Source organism: Antechinus flavipes, chromosome 2 (genome assembly GCF_016432865.1).
Source record: "Antechinus flavipes isolate AdamAnt ecotype Samford, QLD, Australia chromosome 2, AdamAnt_v2, whole genome shotgun sequence".
Taxonomy (NCBI): Eukaryota; Metazoa; Chordata; class Mammalia; order Dasyuromorphia; family Dasyuridae; genus Antechinus; species Antechinus flavipes.
Window position 1 is genome coordinate 448,253,082 of NC_067399.1, and position 20,035 is coordinate 448,273,116.

Here is a 20,035-nt window from a genome sequence, read left to right on the forward strand (position 1 = left end):
CAATATCTTTAATTTTCTTCATGTTTCTTTCTAAGAGAGTGATTCTGTATTCTGTCCTTATTTTCAGTGTCCTTATATTCTCCAGCTCCTCAAATCCATAGGAAAAAATAAGATTTTTTTTGAGATGTGACTTCTCTAGTCCAATTTTTGGATTGTTGCCTTTTACTCATCATTAATATAACCAACTGAACCATAGCATCTAATTCAGTTCAACAAGCTTTATTAAGTATCTGACACATGCAAGGCACAGTACTAGGCTCTATAGATATAAAGACAAAACCAAAAGAGTCTCTTCCAGTAAAGAATTCATATTCCACTGAGTGATATGACAAGTATGTAAATAAGTAAAAATAATTTCAAGAGTAACATAATTCAAGTAACTGAAGGAGAAGGGACAGTAGTAGGAAACTTGAATAGGAAGTGATATCAGAGTTGTGCTCTGAAGGCAGTAAAGGATTTTACAAATCAGGGGCATTCCAGAGATTCCCCTACACAGAAACATGGAGGCAAGAGATGGAATGCCCAATGTGGGGTACTACCAGCTAAGCCAGTTGAACACAAATGGAGAGTGCAGGAAGGGGACTAATATGAAATAAGAATGCAAAGGTAGGTGGGAGTCATATTGTGGAAGGTTTTCTTTAAATGCCAAACTTATTTGTATTTGGTGTCAGAGGCAGTAGGGAGCCAAAGAAGATTTGAGGGTTGCGCAGTTGTGAAAGAATGTTTGGAGAGAAGAAACTGAAGACAAGGAGATCAATTGGGAGACTAGTATAGTAGTCCTGATAAAAGTAATTAAGGTCCTGAATTAGGGTTGTAGTTGCATTGCTAGAAGGAAGAAGATATGATATGTTATGAAGGAAGGATATAAATAACTGTTAAGTGATTGGATAGAGATTTATGGGGAGCAGACCTGGGGGACTAAACTAGAAAGATGGTGGTGCAATAAAGAAAAATAGAAGAATTTGGTTTGGGGGTAAATGATAAGATTTGAGTTTGAGATTCTTACTAGACAGTTGAATGGAGATGCATGGTAAGCATTAAGTGGAATGAAAATTCAGGAAAGACTCTGGAATTGAATATATACAAAAATGAAATATAAAAGTCTGAGAGTTGTCTCCATAGAGAATCTGGTCATTGAAGTGAAGCTAATGAAATCATCAGGAGAAATAATAGTAGACATGAAGAGGCTTAGGATAGAACCTTAGTGAATGCCTATAGTTAACAATGGAAAGAGAATGATAAACTAGCAGAGGAAACTGAAGGAACAATCAGAGAAGAAAAAATATAATCCAAATAAAATAGTATCAGATCTCAGAAACCAAAAGAGGAGGCAACTGTGATTTAGAAAAAATCATCAATAAAAAGTTGCAAGAATGATCAGCATGAAAATTTCCTAAATTAGCTTGTTGAGAATGGGATCAAAACACAAGTAGAATTGGTGGTCTTTATATTTTTATATTAGTTATATATCTTTTGATATCTTAAGACAAACTTTGACATAATCAGTTCAGTTGAGTTTTCAAAAATTGTTAGAAGTTCCTAGGAAATCCTAGCATGTCAAATAAGCAAGAAGTTTGAATCTCAGTGACATTTTTAAAGAAAGACTTTTATTATATATTTAGTTTTATCCTTTAATGTAGAAGTCACTAAATTTTGTGTTATTGTGATTGTGGCTCCACTATATTTGAATTGTTTCTGGATGCTTGCACTATTTTCTCCTTGATCTGGGAGTTCCAGAATTTGGCTATAATATTCCTAAGAGTTTTCATTTTGGGATCTTTTTCAGGAGCTGATTGGTGGATTCTTTCAATTTTTTTTTTTTACCCTCTGCTTCTAAAATATCAGGACAGTTTTCCTTGATAATTTCATGAAAAATGGTGCCCATGATCTTTTTTTTTTTGATCATGACTTTCAGGTAGACCAATAATTTTTAAATTGTCTCTCCTGGATATATTTTCCAGATCAATTAATTGTTTTTCCAATGAGATACATTTCATGTATTTTTCCTATTTTTTCATAATTTTGGTTTTGCTTTATTGTATCTTTATTTCTCATAATGTCAGCTTCCATTTGCTCAGTTCTATTTTTTAAGGAATTTTCTTAGTGAACTTTTGTACCTCCTTTTCCAATTTGCTAATCTTGCTTTTTAAGACATTCTTCTCATTAGCTTTTTGCATTTCTTTTTGCACCATTTCTCAATTCTTTCCCTAATTTTTCCTCTATCTCTCCTACTTGGTTTGTAAAATCCCTTTTGAACTCTTTCATGGCCTGAGTCCAATTCTTATTTTTCTTGGAGGCTTTGATTGTAGGAGTTTTAACTTTGTTATAATTTTCTGTGTGTGTTTTAATCTTCCTTGTCATTGTAATAACTTTCAGTGGTCAGAAACTTTTTTTGTTTTCTGCTCATTTTCCTCCTCTATTATTCAGCTTTTAACTCTTTGTTAAAGTAGGGCTCTATTTCTAGGGTGGAGAGTGCATTGTCCCAAGCTCCTAATCTTTTGTATAGCTATTTTTAGAGATCCTTCTCAGGACGTGACCAAAAGCAGTTTTTTCTGCCCTAAAGCTATTAGAAGAGTGTTCCCTTCCTACTGTTGCTGTAGAATCTGATGTACTAAATCAGCAGAGTTCTGCTTTGCTCATGCTAAGGCTTTAGGGTTGGGGCCAGGCCTGCTTTGGTATGGCCCTAGTGTGACCTGCACTGGGACTGCACACTGAACTCCCCCCTTTTGTCACAGACCCTTTCTACTGACCTTCCGAATCCCTTGATGTTCTTGGGTGGGGAGAGGTCCAGAAGCCTCTAGCACTACTGTTGATTCAGAGGTCCCACCTTGTCAAGACTGGGGTCCAGGCTGGGTCAGGTGCAACCTTTGCTGGGATTGTGTTATGCTCCCACCCAGCTTCTGCAGACCTTTTCAGCTGACCTTCTATGTTACCTTCAGCCGGAAAATGTTCTACTCTGTCTTTTTGGGTGTTCTGATGCTCTAAAATTTATTTAGAGACATTATTTAAAGAATTTGGAGTGGTTTTGGGGAGAGGTTGGGTGAGTTCCTTCCTGCCTTCATTCTGCCAACTTGGCTCTGCCTCTCTCTATTTAGTTTTATCATAGTGAAATCTGTAAACTCATTTTAGGTACTTAATTTTAAATTATTTACTGTAAGGGGATGAAAAAGCATTTATCAAAAATATTATGGGCTAAACACTGTGGGCTTAGCCAGTCTCTGCTCTCAAAATTCTAATAAGGAATACTGAGTTTAGGGAGTGGTAACCAGGGAAGGGATTTTGGTTCAACAAATTTCAGAGATTATAAATGGAGACATCTGGGCATAGAAAGACACATTTGTTCCAGGAGGAACTTTAGAATTGATTTGATTATGAATCCAGAACCAGAACGGGGGGAGTAAAGCACCCAAAGAGACCTAGCCACCAACCAAGATAGAAGTGTTCCAGAGAGCTGTTGGATGAAAGGGTTAAGTTCTTGGTCCCAGTAGCAGGGTGGAGTAAGAACAGGAAGTGAATATTTTGACAGCATGAAAGCCATCAGTTTGGGGTGGGGAAGATGTTTGTAATAATAGTTCTGTAAAACATTATGACATCAAGAGTAGTGCCAGGCTCTGAACTGAGAACATTTCTTCTCCTTACTGTTGTTTTAGGTATTTCTCGACCTAGATGTGACAGTGCTCCACCCACACCAGTGAACAGGTTGAACATGCCCCAGAGCACTGCCAGCAGCACAACTCCCCCTCATAATCGAAGGCATCGAACAGTTACTGTGAATAAGGCCACCGTGAAGACTAGCACAGTAAGATCTCTGGCATCAGAATTCCATTTTCCCCTTACTTTTTAAGCATCTGGTCTTGAATCGGGTCTTTTCTTTGTCTTAAACTTTTCCTGTGGGTGGGGGGGTCCTCTTGTTCTTCCATTAGGCCAACATTGGGCATGCCTCTAAAGTCCCGCACCAGACGTCTTCCACTTCTCCACTGTCCAGTCCCAACCAGACTAGCTCAGAGCCTCGACCACTGCCTGCCCCAAGGAGGCCCAAAGTGAATAGCATCTTGAATCTCTTTGGATCATGGTTGTTTGATGCATCGTTTGTTCATTGTAAACTTCACAATGGGCTAAACAGAGACAGCAGCATGACTGGTAAATATTGCTCAACAAATATGTATACTTTACTTTTCTTGTTTTCTGACATTTCCTACCTGCAAGATTAACACATACCTAAAAAAATTCTTTCTAACAAAGCAGTGTGTTATGGTTAACCCCTTCCAGCTGAACTGCCACTTACTACCTGTGTGACCCTGGGCAAGTCCCTTCCCTTCTCTGGGCTTCAGTTTCCTCCTCTGTAAAATGAGGGGGTTGGACCAGAGGATTTCTAAGGTCCCATCCAGCTTTAAACCCTATGAATTCAACCAACTGAAATTGGAGTTTTTGCCATCAGCCCATTGTAGGTATGTTTTGTTGGGTTTGGGCTTCTCTCTTCTCTCTGTCTTTATCTCTGTCTCTCTCTCTCTCTCTTTTTCTCTCTCTCTCTTTCTCTCGCTCTCCTTCTTGCTTTTGCTCTCTCTCTCCCCTCCTTCCTTCTTCTCCCTCCATCTCTCCCCCTTCTCTCTCTGTCTCTCTCTCTCTATTTTAATGAGCCATAAATTATATTAGTCAATTTTGATTGACTCAAAATTAATGTTATTTCATTTCCTGGCAGTCCCCTTCATGTTACCCAGAAAAGTAACACCTATCACAAAGAGCCATGATTTATTGACTTAAGAACTTGATTTAGATGAAGTATTTTTCTTAGCTACAGGCATACCCCACAAAACATTGCCTAAACCAGTGCCATTTCATAGTAACATCATTAAGACCTTTATGCCTTGCCATATCCTTCCAAACACCATTGTGTTGTTATGTCCATATGGATGCTGCCCAAACTGGTGATCTTGACTTCTGCTTCCTGTCCCTTTCCACGCTTACAGGTCAGCATGCCCCATCCTTGCTGTTTAATTCTACTCAGTTCTGTCCCTATGGACTATCTCCTATGATGGTATTTTGCTTAACATTGTGTTTCTGCATAATAGATCAGTTAATGACATGAATCGGGGTATGCCTGTGGTAAAAATGTCAGTAAAACTGTACATATAAAAATCAGAAAATAGCATAGCAATTTCTCTTTTGTGAAACTGTAGCTATTTGACTTTAGTCCATGAAAGCATGACTGATCTTGGTGAAAGGTAAAAGTGTAAATATACCTCTTTCATAGCATCATTTTAAAATATAGCTTGCTGGAGTCGTAATTTTATTTAATCATACTCTTTGTTAAGAATGATATTAAGGATTCACCATGATATCAGTATTTAAGTTTGCCATTACAAACCAAAAGTAGTTAAAGACAAAGACCTAATCTATTTGTTACCTTCCCCAGAGATGGTAGTGTTTTCTTTTAAAAGAATATATTAAATATTTATAGTGCCTATAATCATGGATCAGCTCAGAATTTGCACATTACTTTACAAGAAAGCGCTTTTTTTCTGGGCTTAGGGAATGGAAGCCAGGTAAGAATAGTAAAATGGATAGAGTAATTAGTATTACCATTACTCTGAGAATATTTACTTCAGAGAAAAAAATTCCATTATATTAATTATGAGGTCATGCTTTCATCACATGTCAGCAGTATATATAACAAGTTATTTCAAAATGAGGACTAATAATATAATTAAAAAGCAAATTCTCTTAAGTTCAAAGAAAGTATAAACATAGAGAAGTATCCTTACAGATACAGGCAGATGAAATTAGGAACACTTAAAATAGTAATTCCTAGTCATGCACAAATATCTTAGAATTAATATTTCTGGTTTCTGCTATTTGACTTCAAATTAATGTTTTCTATAATCTCTTATTTCAAGAAAAGTCTAACATTTCTAAGTTCATAATATTTTACTTTATAAGAACAAATTTGAATATTAAAGAAAGCAAATAGTATTTAATAATAAGTATGTGGAAATTATATAGAAACAATGTTGAAAAGAAGACAACCATCCGGGAATGACATTTTCTAGAGTCTATTACTTTTTATTCAGAGTTGTTTCAAACCACATTGCCATTTAAAACAATTGTTTGGTAGTCAGACATGGCTTTAGAGCCTATTTTTAGAATTTTTGTGAAAGCATACTTTTGTTTTTTGTTTTTTTTCCAAAAGTTGATTTCAGATATTTTACTATTAGCACTAAACTCCCCAATCCCAGAGGATCTCAACTTCTCTGTGATGCAGAGTTCTTGTGAGTCCTTTTAGTCTCTAAATAGCTTGTTTCCTATGTATCCATATTAATGATAATAATCTTTTACCAGAAGACATTTGTATTGAAACCAGAATTAGATGTGTTTTCAACACAGCCTTTTCTGTCTAGTCATGATTTTTCTATCAGAGTGAGACCCACTCATTCCTCACTCAAAAACTTCAGGATATCTTTTTTTTTTTTTTTTTTTTAACACACTTTAGACAGAACTGTCAGGATATAGTGAAAGCTGTAAAATAATTGAGGTATTATTTAAGTAAGTTTAAAAAAATCAAAGGGTAATGAGAGTTTTGGAGGTAGTATAGGAAATTGGTTTCCAGGAACTTCCATTTTCATTCATTTTGCAAATACTGATTGATCACAAAAAGATTCTACTACACAGTTCACCTCAATTTTAAAATGCCTGTTCCTTTGACCTATTAGTTTTAGACTAACATTATAGCATACTATACTTCATAAAAGTGACATTGAGCTGGGAAGGGTTAATGAATTCAAATTTTAATGCACGTTGATATGAGCAGATCAAAGCCTCAACTATTTGTAATTGTATAATTTTCTTCGTTCATTGTTTTGCATGATACAAAACCATAATTTTGGACCTGAATGCCAGTTTCCTATGTGTTTGAACTAGCTTGCTATATCATAAAGCTTTTAATCTAATTTTTAAAAAAAAGCTAAAAGCTTCTTAACTATAATAAAAATTTCACCATCTTTAAAGTATTTTATAACTACTGCTGTCCTTTGATTTGTTTCCATTTATTTCTATTATCTTGCAGCATCTTTTATCCAAATTCTTCTTTCTTATAAATCTTGTAAGTAGGAACCAGTAGCTTTTCCTTAATTGCAATCATGTTTTTATTTTGTTCATAATTCCATTTTTAATTTGATTGTCATTGTCATTGTCTCTTGTAGCTTTTGCATTTGGGAAAGAAAATAATATTTTCTGTTTTGAATGGGGAAGATTGTTGGCAAAAGCAAAAATTAATCTGCCTGAATCAATCCCATTATTTCTGTACACTAGTCTGGTCATGTCATGAATTCCAGGACTTTGCACTAACTGTGTTTTGGCTTTTATTTTTTTTTAACTTTTTTTTTAAGCTTTAAGCTTATTTTTACAGACCTAGTGTTTTGATTTGTATGCATTCTGCATGTAGTGTTTTCTAAGTATATTATGCTAAATAGCTTATTCAGGACCAAAATGGCTCATGGGAAGTTGCATAAAGATTTATGCTTTGCTTACATATTCCATTAAATATTTCATGCCAAATAATTTATATTATTTTGTAAAGATCTAAAATATGTTTTGTAATGATTTTAATATAATATTAAATCGGATTGTTTTGTAAAAATAAAAGCAACTTTCAAAGGGCTTCTGTTTCAGTGACCTCCTCCCTCCAACAATGAGCATGATCGTATATTTCTCTCTCTTGTCTATTTATATTTTTTATATCCCAGCTTCAACTTAGACTTAGTTTTTCCCTATGATGGTTGAAATTCATATTCATTTTGCTTGGTTGGGAGAATATTAAGTTTGTGCTTTATAGTCAGGTGAGAATTTTATTCCTCTCCCACCACCAATACAGGCCTACTATAACCTGTATGGATTCTTGCTTTGAAGACTGGTTATAGGGAAATAACAAGTTTTACTGGCTAATTTTCTCCGTCGCTTAAAAAACTTATATAGGAAAATAAATGGAAAATAAATAAAAATTTTAAAATGATCTCTTTTATATCATATATCTATAACATGTATAGATATATGCATAATTTTAAGTGGACTAAATACGTTCCAGTTGAAAAATGCTTCTTAGAGTGTTTAGTAAAATCTTATAGTGCCACTCTGATTTAACTGCTGTCCATTCTTAGAAAATTCAAATAGCCCTTTATTCTTAAATTTTCAAATAGTTGCTAAACAGAAGCATTATTGGATCCTATTTAAGTAGTTTTAAAAATAATTACCAAATTGGATCTTTGTGTCCAGGATCCCATGAGCCTATTTGGCATATTGACTAATACAATAAAGCCCTCCCTTTTCTCTCCTCAGCTATAACGACACAAGCTAGTGTGGAGTTCCGCCGGAAAGGGTCACAAATGTCCTCAGACACCATGCCTTCCAATCTCATGTTTGATGCAAGTGAATTTCCCGATAACTATGAAGCAGGAAGAGCTGAGGCTTGTGGGACACTATGTAGGATTTTTTGTAGCAAGAAGACTGGAGAAGAGATTCTGCCAGCTTATTTATCCAGGTCTAAGATTTTATTCTAGTTTTTCTATTATTATAGTTTGAGTTAATTAAAAAAAAAAGAAAGAAATGTATAATGATTCAGTAGATTGAAAAAAAAAGTAGACAGTGATCTAAAATACTTGTAAAGGCCTCTAAATAATTGTAATACTTCCTTTCTTAGGCTTTGGTGGCAACTATTAATATTCCCATTAGAATGCCTTAGGAATGCTCCTCCAACAGAGAGCATGTAGTTCTTTCTATATTGGGATACCTGATCTTTTAAAATGGTTATTCTCCTTTTTAGATATGCTCAATGGAAATCTGTTTCCCCCTCTGAACTGGTACTATTCAGTACATCATAGAAAACCCTTGAATATAGGATTTTCCAGATGTTGAATTTATATTGCAGAAGAGCATTTTATCCCTCATTCCTTATTTCCAGTAGAGAGAAGACTTAAGTTCTAAGAGAATCTAATATGCATATGGCCCCAAAATTCCTATATCTATTCTTGATATTGTCATTGAATATAAGTATGTGCCTTGTAATTGTGCTTTTTTAAAGTAAAGCTTCTGTCTCCAGCATAATGTTTTGGCTTAGGTCAACAAAAACTTTATAATTTTCCTTTCACTTAGCTCATCTCCCTTCCCTTATTACTGGCAGGTTTCACTGCTTTCCAACTAGGCTTATGGAATTTTCTAAAGCCCCTTATCCATTCTTACAATATTTATTAAAAGCCTACTATGTGCATTTCACTGTGCTAAGTTGTGGAGAGCATGTAAAGATAAATCAAATAGTTCTTCTACTCTGGTAACTTATACCCAGTAGTTTCCTAGATCCTATTTGGCCTTAGTCCCTTGTATGGTCTCACATTCAGATATACTGATTCTTGGTACCATCATCTCCAAATGCATTAGAATACATTGAATAAGTGGCATTAGATTATATGTGGCATAACCTTTTCCAACTTGTGTAGGGGAAATTTAGAAGATGAACTAAAATAATGAAAATTTCCAAAGTTACTACAAAAATACAGTGTTTTTCTTACATAACAGCAGAGGATTGAATGCATAAATTTTCCCACCTAGCAATTCTCATAGCTCAGTATAAGTTAACAATGGTAGCCAGAAAGGAAAAAAAAAAAAAACTACCAAAAAAACAAATATATTGTGTTCTTGGGCTGAAACTAGAGATACAATATCCAGAATAATTTTATTACTGTCTTGTTCTGACCACATTTAGAGTATTATTTTCAGTTCTACATGACACATTTCAAGAGAATATTGGTAAGCTGAAGAGCATAGCAGTTGAAATAGTGAAATACTTTGGGATTATGCCATATGAAAAGAACTAGAAATTTTTAGCCAAATCTAAAGAAGTAGAGATTTTTTGTTTGGAAAAGATTTGGTAAAAGGAGGGGGGGGGGGCTTTAAATATTTGAAAGGCTGTCACATGAAAGATGAAGGAGATGATTATGCTTAGCCCCCAGAGTATTAGATATTTCAGCAAGACTGATTTTGTCCTTCATAAGGAGCATGGGATCAGCTTAGAAGATAGCAAAGACTGGAGGACCATTTGCCAGGTTTATTATGGAAGGAATTCTGGTTCAAGTACCAATTAGACCACAAGGCTTCTGAAGTCTCATCTAGTTATGAAATTGTGTGAGCTCATATCCATCTTCTAATGCTAACAGAATTGTAGATTAGTTAATAAAGGGAACACCAACACTGATTAGATCACAAATTTTGAAGTAATGACCTAAGTATGCTTGAGCATGGTAAGGTAAAAAAGAAATTATTCTTCTAGTCATTCAGAGGTGTCTTTGTGGAGGAAGTATAATTTTAATTATTAGAATTTAAATGATTGAAAGAAGAATAGTACAAAGGAGTAAAAGGAGAAAGAGCTTTTAGATGCAATCTAAGCTACCCTGGCATTGATAAGATGGAATCCCTTAGGGACCATCATAGTCTCACATGTCTGGGAGCAGGTTTTATATACAAATAAGCTGTTTAAATGGCCTACTTCAGCTTTGTTTTTTCCCCTAAGAAAAGTTCATAACCTTTCGGCAATTTGGTGAAACTTCTGGACTCTTTTTTTAGAATGTTTTAAAATAATTGAAGGAAATGCTCATTTTTGTTAGAAGTTAGTGAAAATAAAGGTGTGATTTCCACCACCACCTCCAATTCATATATTCTTGAAATGTATTCATGGAACCCTTTGGGATTGATGAAACCTATAAGTTAAGAAACTGTCATCTATAATATATCTTAACTTTTTATTTTCTCCTGGAAACAGGAATCTAGGGTTAAATGAAAATGTTTCCCCTTTTATCCTTTAAATGTGAAAAAAGCAAAAACGTTTTCATATTAAAGCAATGCTAAAAATGCTAAAATGCTTATGAAGTGCTGAAAATTTTGCAATATATTCATTAAAAAGAGGGTATTGTACATTGCGAATATACTTATTTAAAATTGCTTTTTGATTCTTTGGGCTTCATTAAAACTTAACTCTGGAGAAGCCTTATGGGAAGGAGTGAAGCAATATTTTATATTCATTAAAAACAGATTAAGTTATTGGCTTGCCACTTTATGTTTTAAAAAGAAGTTTCATATAATTCAAATATCTTTTAAAGGTGGCTATAATAAAAGGTGGACTTGACTGTTGAAAATTAATATTTATCTGATAGTGATTAATGGAAGATTGCAGCTCCATATATTTAAAATCTTTCTTTTGCTTTCCTAGATTTTACATGCTTTTAATTCAAGGTTTGCAGATAACTGATTATGTGTGCCATCCTGTCTTGGCCAGCATTATTCTAAACTCACCTCATTTATTCTGCTGTGACCTGAAAGGGATTGATGTTGTGGTTCCTTACTTTATTTCAGCTCTTGAAACCATATTGCCTGATAGGTAAGTCGTATTTTTTATACTGTGTTAACAATTAAGTTTGCTTTCAGTTAGATTTTGCTACTGTACATGACCTTTTTCACTGCTTCATCATCTGATCTGACTTGCCTATTGCCTAGTATTCGGCAACTGAGAAGACTTCAGTGTCATCTGAAGGCTGTCAGGTGTCTAGATCTAATCTCTGCTTCCAGTCCCTTTACGATAGTTTTTAAATATCTTTTTTGTTCTTACATCATTTTTATTTCTAAATATATCCCTACTCCTCTAATTTCTCTTGGCAAACCATCCTTTATAACAAAAATGAAAAAAGAAAATTCAGCAGAACCAATGTGTCACTTTAGTCTGACAGTTGTATACTGACACATTCCATATCCTTATTCTCTTTCTGTTATCAGTGAACTGTTAAGTTAGTTTGGGCCTGTCCTGAAGATAGGGGAGAAAGTTAGGTCAGGGTCTACTGATGACGTAACAGTATGATGGAATAGAGAAGTCACTAACTTTGGAGAAAAATGCCCTAAGTTTGTGTCTCAATATTGCTATTTATTATCACAAAGGGTATGTTGTAGAGTCTTATATTTTCAATTTTTCTCATCTGTACAAATGTTAGGAATTAGAATAGAGGATCTCTAATGTGTCTCTTTTAACTTTTAATTCTCAATTTTGCTGTACCATTCTTAGGAAAAGGATTTACCTCAAATTTTTTCAAATAAAATAAAAACATTCTAGTACAATTTAAGAATTACTTAGCATAGGAATTCACAACAACAATCCCAATGCTAGTAAAAAAAAAAAAAGTCACTTAAAGGTAGGAAACAGAATTGTGAAGCAATAAGCAGCTATTATCTGTCAGGGCTCTATGCTAAATGCTTTACAAATATGATCTCATTTAATCTTCACAACAACCCTGGTAGATGCTATTCATTTCAGAATTACTATGAACTATTTGTTAATTTTTTTTAAACTATTAGCAACCTGACATCTATCAACTAACATTATTATATCCCAATACAAAAGAAAAAAAAAGATTACATATAAAACCATAAGTCTTTATTTTGTACAGCTTGTTTTGTCTTTTAAATTAAACTTTATATTTAACTTGATAAGTTCCTATATTGTCTTACTTTGCCTTTTTTTTTTTGTCACCTCTGAAATTCATTTTGCTCATCTTCTAAGCTGTTTCCTATTTTATCCATTTGCAGGGAACTCTCAAAATTCAAAACCTATGTAAATCCAACAGAGCTAAGAAGAGCCTCTATTAATATCCTACTTTCCTTGTTACCACTCCCTCATCATTTTGGCAATGTCAAATCTGAGGTAATATTTTATTTAGAGTTTCTTGTGTCCCCTTTCTTGTGTATTAATAAATAAATAATTTTTTAAAATGTGAATGAAAATTTTTTTCTCTGTATTCCAAGTGTCAGTGATGGACTTAATGATTTAAGGGTGGTATTCCTTTTTTTCAGACTGCTATCACAGCTTACTGAACATTTGTTTTTGTGATAAGAGATTACTCATGTTTTGTGGCCCAACAGAGGGCAAAGAGACTAGAAGTGATAAGATGGAAATCATGGTTGCAGGCAGATCCTTTCTTTTTCTAGAGCAACTCTATTGCTTGAGTTCATTATTCAGGATAGTTAATTTTCAATCTTATTTATTTTTTTCTCTAGGTGGTTCTGGAAGGAAAGTTTAGTAATGACGACAGCTCTTCATATGATAAACCAATAACTTTTCTGTCACTGAAATTGAGGCTTGTGAATATACTAATAGGTGCCTTGCAAACTGAAACGGACCCCAACAACACTCAAATGATATTAGGTTTGTGTTCATACTTTTGTATAAGTTAAAATGTCAGGAAGTACTGACCAGTGGGTATGTCATAAAAGCAAGGCAGGGCTGATTTGACATTAGCTGAATGACAGAAGTAGGTACACTGATTTGATGCTTAGATTAGATGGTACAAGTTTAGAAGAATTTGACTTTAAATGCATTTATACTCTACAAAAATTTATTGAACATCAATCATATGTAGTGTAAGAAAAGGTTGCATCATGACTAAAGAATTGGCTTGGAGTTAGAAAGATCTGACTTTAAGTCCTTCCTCTGACAAATACCGGTTGTGACAATATGCGCCAATCACTTAATCTTGTTGGATACCTTCTCTTAAAACTATAAATTTAAGATAAATTACTAATTTACATTTGGTGGAACAAATTTCCACACTGGGACTACAAATTATAGTACTGTGCCCTCTAAAAATGTTCATAGTACTGTGCCAGAAGCAAGAAAAAGTTTAGGAAAGGCTGACATGGTGTCTGCCCTCTCCAAAGCTTACAAGTGTAGTAGAAGAAATATGCATATATACTTTTACTGTCTTGCTGTCTGTTATTTTTATGAATTGTTTGTGTAAGAGAGGTACAAATAACATTTGGATTCAAGGAAGAGAAGCCCATTGATGATGGGAAATGGGTCATTAAGGAAACTATAGGAAGTGACATTTGACCTATGCTGTAAAAGATATGTAGGATTTCACTAGGCAATGAAGGAAAAGGAGGGTATACTGGCATAGGGAATAGTGTGAACAAAGATGAAATTCAAGGAGACAAATTTTGTAATCTGACTAGAACATAGAGAAAGTTGGGGAGGGAATTATGGGTGGAAATTAGGATTAGAAAGATTGAGTGGTAGCCAAATTGTGGAGGGCCTAAGGTATAAAGCTGAGGAGTCTGAAATTTACTTGACAGATAATAAGATTTTAAATCAGAGTGTAACATGTCCAGATTGAGACATTAAAAAAAAAAAAAAAAGATTCTGGCTGTGGCATATGAGATGGATTAGTTTAGGAGTGAGTGGGAAAAGAAAGATCTATAAGGAAGTTATGGTAATAGTCCAGGTGGATAATAATGAAGACTTTTAACACAAGATTACAGTGGAATTAGAGAAAAGGGGATGGAATTTAGAGATATTAATGAGGTAGAATTGATAGAACTTTGGGAATATGATGGAAATAAATGAGTCCGAGAATGTCAGGATTTAGAATGTAGTAGATTTTAAGTGCCATTGACTGAAATAGAAAAGGGGCTTTTAAAGGGAAGGTACATAGAGAAGGAACATAAGAGGGAATTTCTGTTTTTACGGCTCCTATGCTCGTATTCATTGTGACATGCTTTGGAATATTTTCTTGGTCAGTTTTTTATTTTTCCCTCTGTGGTTTTTTTTTTTTAATTTTTGTAATATAAAAATTGCTTCAGAACATTGTTCTGAACCAACATTTTTTCATTGCTCTTATTACAGTCCAGTAATTAGCCCTGGGACTAAAGGAAAAGGATAACTCACCTCAAATAGGTCAACTCACCCCCAGAGTTGTATATCATTCAGACCTTTGCTTCTGTAAGAAGGGACACATGTATCACCAGAAGTTGTTTTAAAGTTGAGCACTAGTTCAACCGGCCTGAGTTCCAAACGCTACAGCATTGTTAGCAGTAAGTTTAGAGCCCCTATTCTTTCCCCCCTTACCTACCCATCCAATTTTAGAAACTGCTTTCAGTTTTGCTCTTGGTAATATTTAGAAATTCACGGAAACACTGTTAAAATTGGAACCTTAGAGAGTAAATTAGTCCAAAAATTTCTTCACCACAATTTCCATTTACATTATCCCAATCATAGTTAGCCTTAGCAGAAATTCCATTAGTGATAGGAAAGTCAGCCTTCTTGTAACTCGTAATATTTTTTTAGTCTGACTATCTAAAGCCATAGAGAATATGTATAATCCCTTTTCCACTTAATAGCTCTTCAAGTAATATGGTGCAGTGTAGTATGATAGAAAGAATGCTGTACTTGGAGTGCATATTAAGATTGAAGAAGACCTATGCCCCACTCCCTGAGCTTCAGAAATATATGAAGAGACCAGACACAATGACTTAGATCACCTCTTAAAAACACTGGGCCTCTGGTGGTATTTTGTCTCCAATTTTTGTGGTATTATAGAAATGTTTAAAAGTAATGCTAAGTTCTCTTTTAAAAAATAATTTTATTGCATTTTACCTTAAAAATCATACAATGCCCTAATATTTTTAAACCTGATATGTATTTTGTTACTCTTACTGTAAAATAAAATGTAAAATGGAATTCCCTTTATTTTTACATATTCTATTCTTCCTCTTTGAATATAGCCTCTTCCCAGTCTTTAATAACAGTTAGTCAGGATCTTAGTATTTAATAAATGATCTTTATAATACTCAGCAAAAATGAAATTCATCTATCTGTAACAAGTCCTGCTCAGTTTTCCTAAGTGATACTTTATATAATTTGATTTTTAAAAACTCTTGCCATGAATCCTACATAAAATACTTTCTTTGTTATAGGTGCAATGTTAAATATTGTTCAAGACTCAGCACTTTTAGAATCAATTGGTTGTCAGATGGAAATGGTAAGAAGCATTAATACTTTTGTGCCTGGTATCTTGTCAATTATTTTGTTATTTCATAAAATGTGTTGTGTTGGGATTTTTAAGACATATTTGGACCTTTGAGAACTTTCTTTTCGTTGGTTAAATAGAAGCTTGCTTTTTTATTTTGTTTTGTTTTTAAGTTGGCTGTTATAAAATGTGATGCCTTACAAGAAGACTATTTTTATGACCCAATTGATGGCTGACCATGACGTTGTTTTGCTGAGCTAATTACTGTAACTTCTTTGTAAATGAAATATCATTCATAATATATCCCTTCACTACCACCATTCTAGAATTTGGTCTTGCTCATGAAAACATTGGTGCTTATCATTGGCATTATACCTTGATTCATTTGATATTTGGGGACACTGATAGTGATAGTAAAAAAAATACTTGCCTCTGACTGAATCATTTATTTAAAGCTGAATCTCAGAATTAAAGTCCAGTCTTATCATTGTACTGTTGGGAAAAGTACTGTGTAGTGAAGTCATGATTCATCTACTTCACACCAGTATCAATTGGCAGAGCTGCTGAACATTGAAATCCAGGATGTCTAGCTGTATATCTGATATGATTTTCATGGCATTTACCTTAGTAAAAAGAGGAAAAGGCTTGAATTGGCTATCAGGAGTCTGTTTTTCTTTCCCCTCTACTCCTTTCACCCATAAATATATGAATCTATAAATAAGATAAATGAGGTCTACTATATCAGCTTTTTATTCCTGTCTTGTTAGCAAAGATATTATACCTATGAAGATTATATCTATCTGATATTGAATTTACTTGCTCATTCATCCCAAATATCAATGTTTATGGTATTTCTATCTTTAAATAATCTTCAATTTGGCTAGAATGGTGAAGAAAACCTGAAAAGTCATAGTCGTACTAATAGTGGCATTAGTTCAGCGAGTGGAGGAAGCACAGAACCTACAACCCCAGATAGTGAAAGACCTGCCCAGGCTCTTTTAAGAGATTATGGTAAGTTGCATTTTTTTTTGGAAATCTTTAAAGCATTCTAAGAATAACATAACATTGCTTTTGGAAATTATATTTAATAGTTTGTTGACTAATTTTTACATATTTGAACATAATTGGGAGAACATTACTAGTCCGTCTCTACATGTTAATCCGGATTAAAAAGTATTTTGATTTAGCTGTATTGTTTTATATTCATTTTATATTCACTTATATTTCTTTCAGCTACTATACCACTCTAAAAACACCCTCATATTTAAAACCGCTTATGTACTATAGCATTAGGTTAGAAAATTATTTTATTCATGAATACAAAATATGACACTTGCCAACCACCTACTTAGTAAAGCATTTTATTAAATATCTTGATTTAAGAGTATTGTTTTTGAAGGATTTTGTAATGTGTGCCTTTAGGTATTTGTAGATAGAGAGACATATTTACAGAATAGACATTAATCCAAGGTTGAATTATTTACTTATGGGTGAGTTTAGCATCTGTTTATTTTGAATTTGATTAAATGTGTTTCTGATCTAAACTCATTTCCTTAACCTTGGGTAATATCATGTGTAAAATAAAATCTCTGTCAGGTGTTATTCAAATGCACATTTGATTAATCATTGAATTTACTAATATGTGTTATTTAAAGTAATTTTTACACTATTCATTTTATATATATGGGTTCTGGGTACCCTAATGATTAATAAGGTAATGTTTAAGAGAATATAAACATGATTTTTTAATATTGAAGCAGTTTTTTTTTTTTTACTGTATGTGTCCCAATAGGCATGTGTGAAGTGACTAGTCTGTTTCAGCATTTTGATGAACTGTTAGTAAGTTCTGCTTGTAATGTTGCAAAAAGTTTCGCTAAGAAATCCAAATTTGTGTTAGTGTGCTGCATATATGTCTCTCTTTAATGACCATTCCTTTTTCTGTTGTCACTGCCCTCTTCCCAATAGGATTGACAGGTATAATGTCCCACAAGTTTCATTTATGACTTTGGTTTCATAGTCTTCTAATTTTGCAATACCAAAATAGTGCTTTCTTTTACTTTTAGAATTGACAATCAAATAAAACTCAGGGGGTTGGGAATGCTAATTTTCTTAAATTCAGGTATAGAGTTCTGGATAGAAACATTTTTAAAATTAGTTAAGGGTATTGCATGTAATATTTGCATTGTAATGTAAGGGTTATACCTTAAAGGAAATGGGTAGTAATTGCCAAAGGTGATTTCTATCATATGGGGATCCACTAAAAACTTAGACTTAATAGTTCAATACACAAAGGATCATTAAAAAATTTCCTTGCAAAGCCTATAAGAATTTTCATTATGCTTTTAAAAATGGAACCTAAGAGCTATTAGCTAACAATATTTTAAGATTCAAAGTTTTTCTAAATAATATTTAAATATCAAAATTCTACTTATATCAATTTGATAGAATTCTGCTTTGATGTTAGAAGCTGCTCGAATTCAAATAAATAACTTGTTAGTGTGGTGTGCTGATTAATCAGCCTACATGTAAATTGCTAAATTCATTGTCCAGGTGCTTATTGTGGCTGCTTTGGTTTGTGCCTAAGGGAATGCTTTGCTTATTGTTACTAATGCTTAGTTGTTTTCCCTCCCTGTGGTATGTGGCATTGGGGTTATATCCTAGCTCTTAATACAGATACAGCTGCTGGACTCCTGATTCGTAGCATTCACCTTGTAACCCAAAGACTCAATTCTCAGTGGCGTCAAGACATGAGCATATCATTGGCTGCATTAGAGCTTCTTTCTGGACTGGCAAAGGTGAGGAAAGGCTGTAGTTTTAGCTTAGCATAGTTATATTTTAACTATTTGTTATATATTAATATGGGATAATCAAGAGTTGGGTATATTTTTACCTAGACTATAACTATAAATATTGTAAAAGGCAAGCTATAAAACATTTCTTACATTAGAACCAATAAAAACAATAAGGTGACACACATATATTTACATATCTTTATATGTATACACACACATGTTTAAAAAACACTCATCAAATTTAATTCAACTAATACCTTTTATATACCTAGTTATGTGTCAGTTACTATGATCAAATCTGAAAATAGTATGTTGAAAAATGACATGATCTTTGTTTTTAGGAATTAATTTAAATCTAGTAGGAAATATGAAACATACCAAAAAAACAGTTGTTGAAAATTTTTAAGAATATGTAATTTTATCAGTGTGGACATTTCATATTTCCAGTGGTATTTGTTATTGTTATTGTTTCATTTCAGTTTTGTCTGACTTTTCATGACCATATTTGGGGTTTTCTTGGGAAAGATATTGGAGTGATTTGTCATTCCCTTCTCCAGCTTATTTTATAGATGAGGAACTGAGACAAACAATTAAGTGACTTGCACAGGATCACACAACTATTAAATGTCTGTAGTCAGATTTGAACTCTGGTCTTCCTGTCTCTAGTCCTGGTGATCTAATCTTTGTGCCACCTAACTGCCCCAGAGATGGTAAATTATTTCTGTGACCAAGAAATTCATCAACTTTCAGCTTATTTGTTGAGATACCTCTCCAAAGTTGGCTAGGTGGTCCCTAGGACAGCAAACATTAGCTTTGACAATATTCCCTCTCTCTAAACCTTTATAAATTCTGGTCTTGCCAGTTTACTCTGCCAGTGTAGCATTTAAGAATATAGAGTAGAGAGTTCACTTTCCCACCACAACAACATCAGACTTTCATTACAAGTTATGATTTGATTTGCATAGGAAAGGACATAGTAGAATGAGAGTTATAAGGAGGGGGAGGGCTCACTACTAGCTAAGGCAGTCAGGGAAAGCATCATAGAGGAACTATATATAGTACCTGAGCTGGGCCTTGAAACAAAAGAAACAATTCAGTAAGCAGAATTGGAGGAGAAATGAGACAAATCTGGAAATGTTTGCTCAAGCCAGATTTCATAGACCTTTGAATTTGCAAGCTGAGGAATTTTGTTCTCTATAACAATGGTGTCAAACTCAAATAGAAACAGATCAATACACCTGCATATTGATTCAGAAAATGTTACATTAACATTATCTGTGCTGTGTTTTTTTATTTTGTTCAACTTTTCCTAATCACTGCATATTTTAATTTGGTTAATTGCTATCTCTAGTTTGACATCTCTGCTTTAAGTAATAGACTTGATATATGGATACATCGATACTGAGGGTTTTTAAA

General features: G+C 33.7%; 1 protein-coding gene across 4 annotated transcripts in view; it reads left to right on the forward strand.

The window, feature by feature from the left end:
- Nucleotides 1–20,035, forward strand: part of RALGAPB (Ral GTPase activating protein non-catalytic subunit beta) — a 112,041-nt gene that overhangs the window by 36,767 nt on the left and 55,239 nt on the right. The window contains exons 8-17 of one of the 4 annotated variants that reach the window (XM_051979319.1): nucleotides 3,651–3,799; nucleotides 3,924–4,140; nucleotides 7,061–7,096; nucleotides 8,329–8,530; nucleotides 11,249–11,416; nucleotides 12,613–12,727; nucleotides 13,081–13,228; nucleotides 15,775–15,839; nucleotides 16,712–16,838; nucleotides 18,489–18,622. In XM_051979319.1, the coding sequence (XP_051835279.1) occupies nucleotides 3,651–3,799; nucleotides 3,924–4,140; nucleotides 7,061–7,096; nucleotides 8,329–8,530; nucleotides 11,249–11,416; nucleotides 12,613–12,727; nucleotides 13,081–13,228; nucleotides 15,775–15,839; nucleotides 16,712–16,838; nucleotides 18,489–18,622 (1,361 nt within the window). The remainder of the gene's footprint in view (nucleotides 1–3,650; nucleotides 3,800–3,923; nucleotides 4,141–7,060; nucleotides 7,097–8,328; nucleotides 8,531–11,248; nucleotides 11,417–12,612; nucleotides 12,728–13,080; nucleotides 13,229–15,774; nucleotides 15,840–16,711; nucleotides 16,839–18,488; nucleotides 18,623–20,035) is intronic. The other 3 variants (XM_051979321.1, XM_051979322.1, XM_051979323.1) reach the window with 3 other exon arrangements.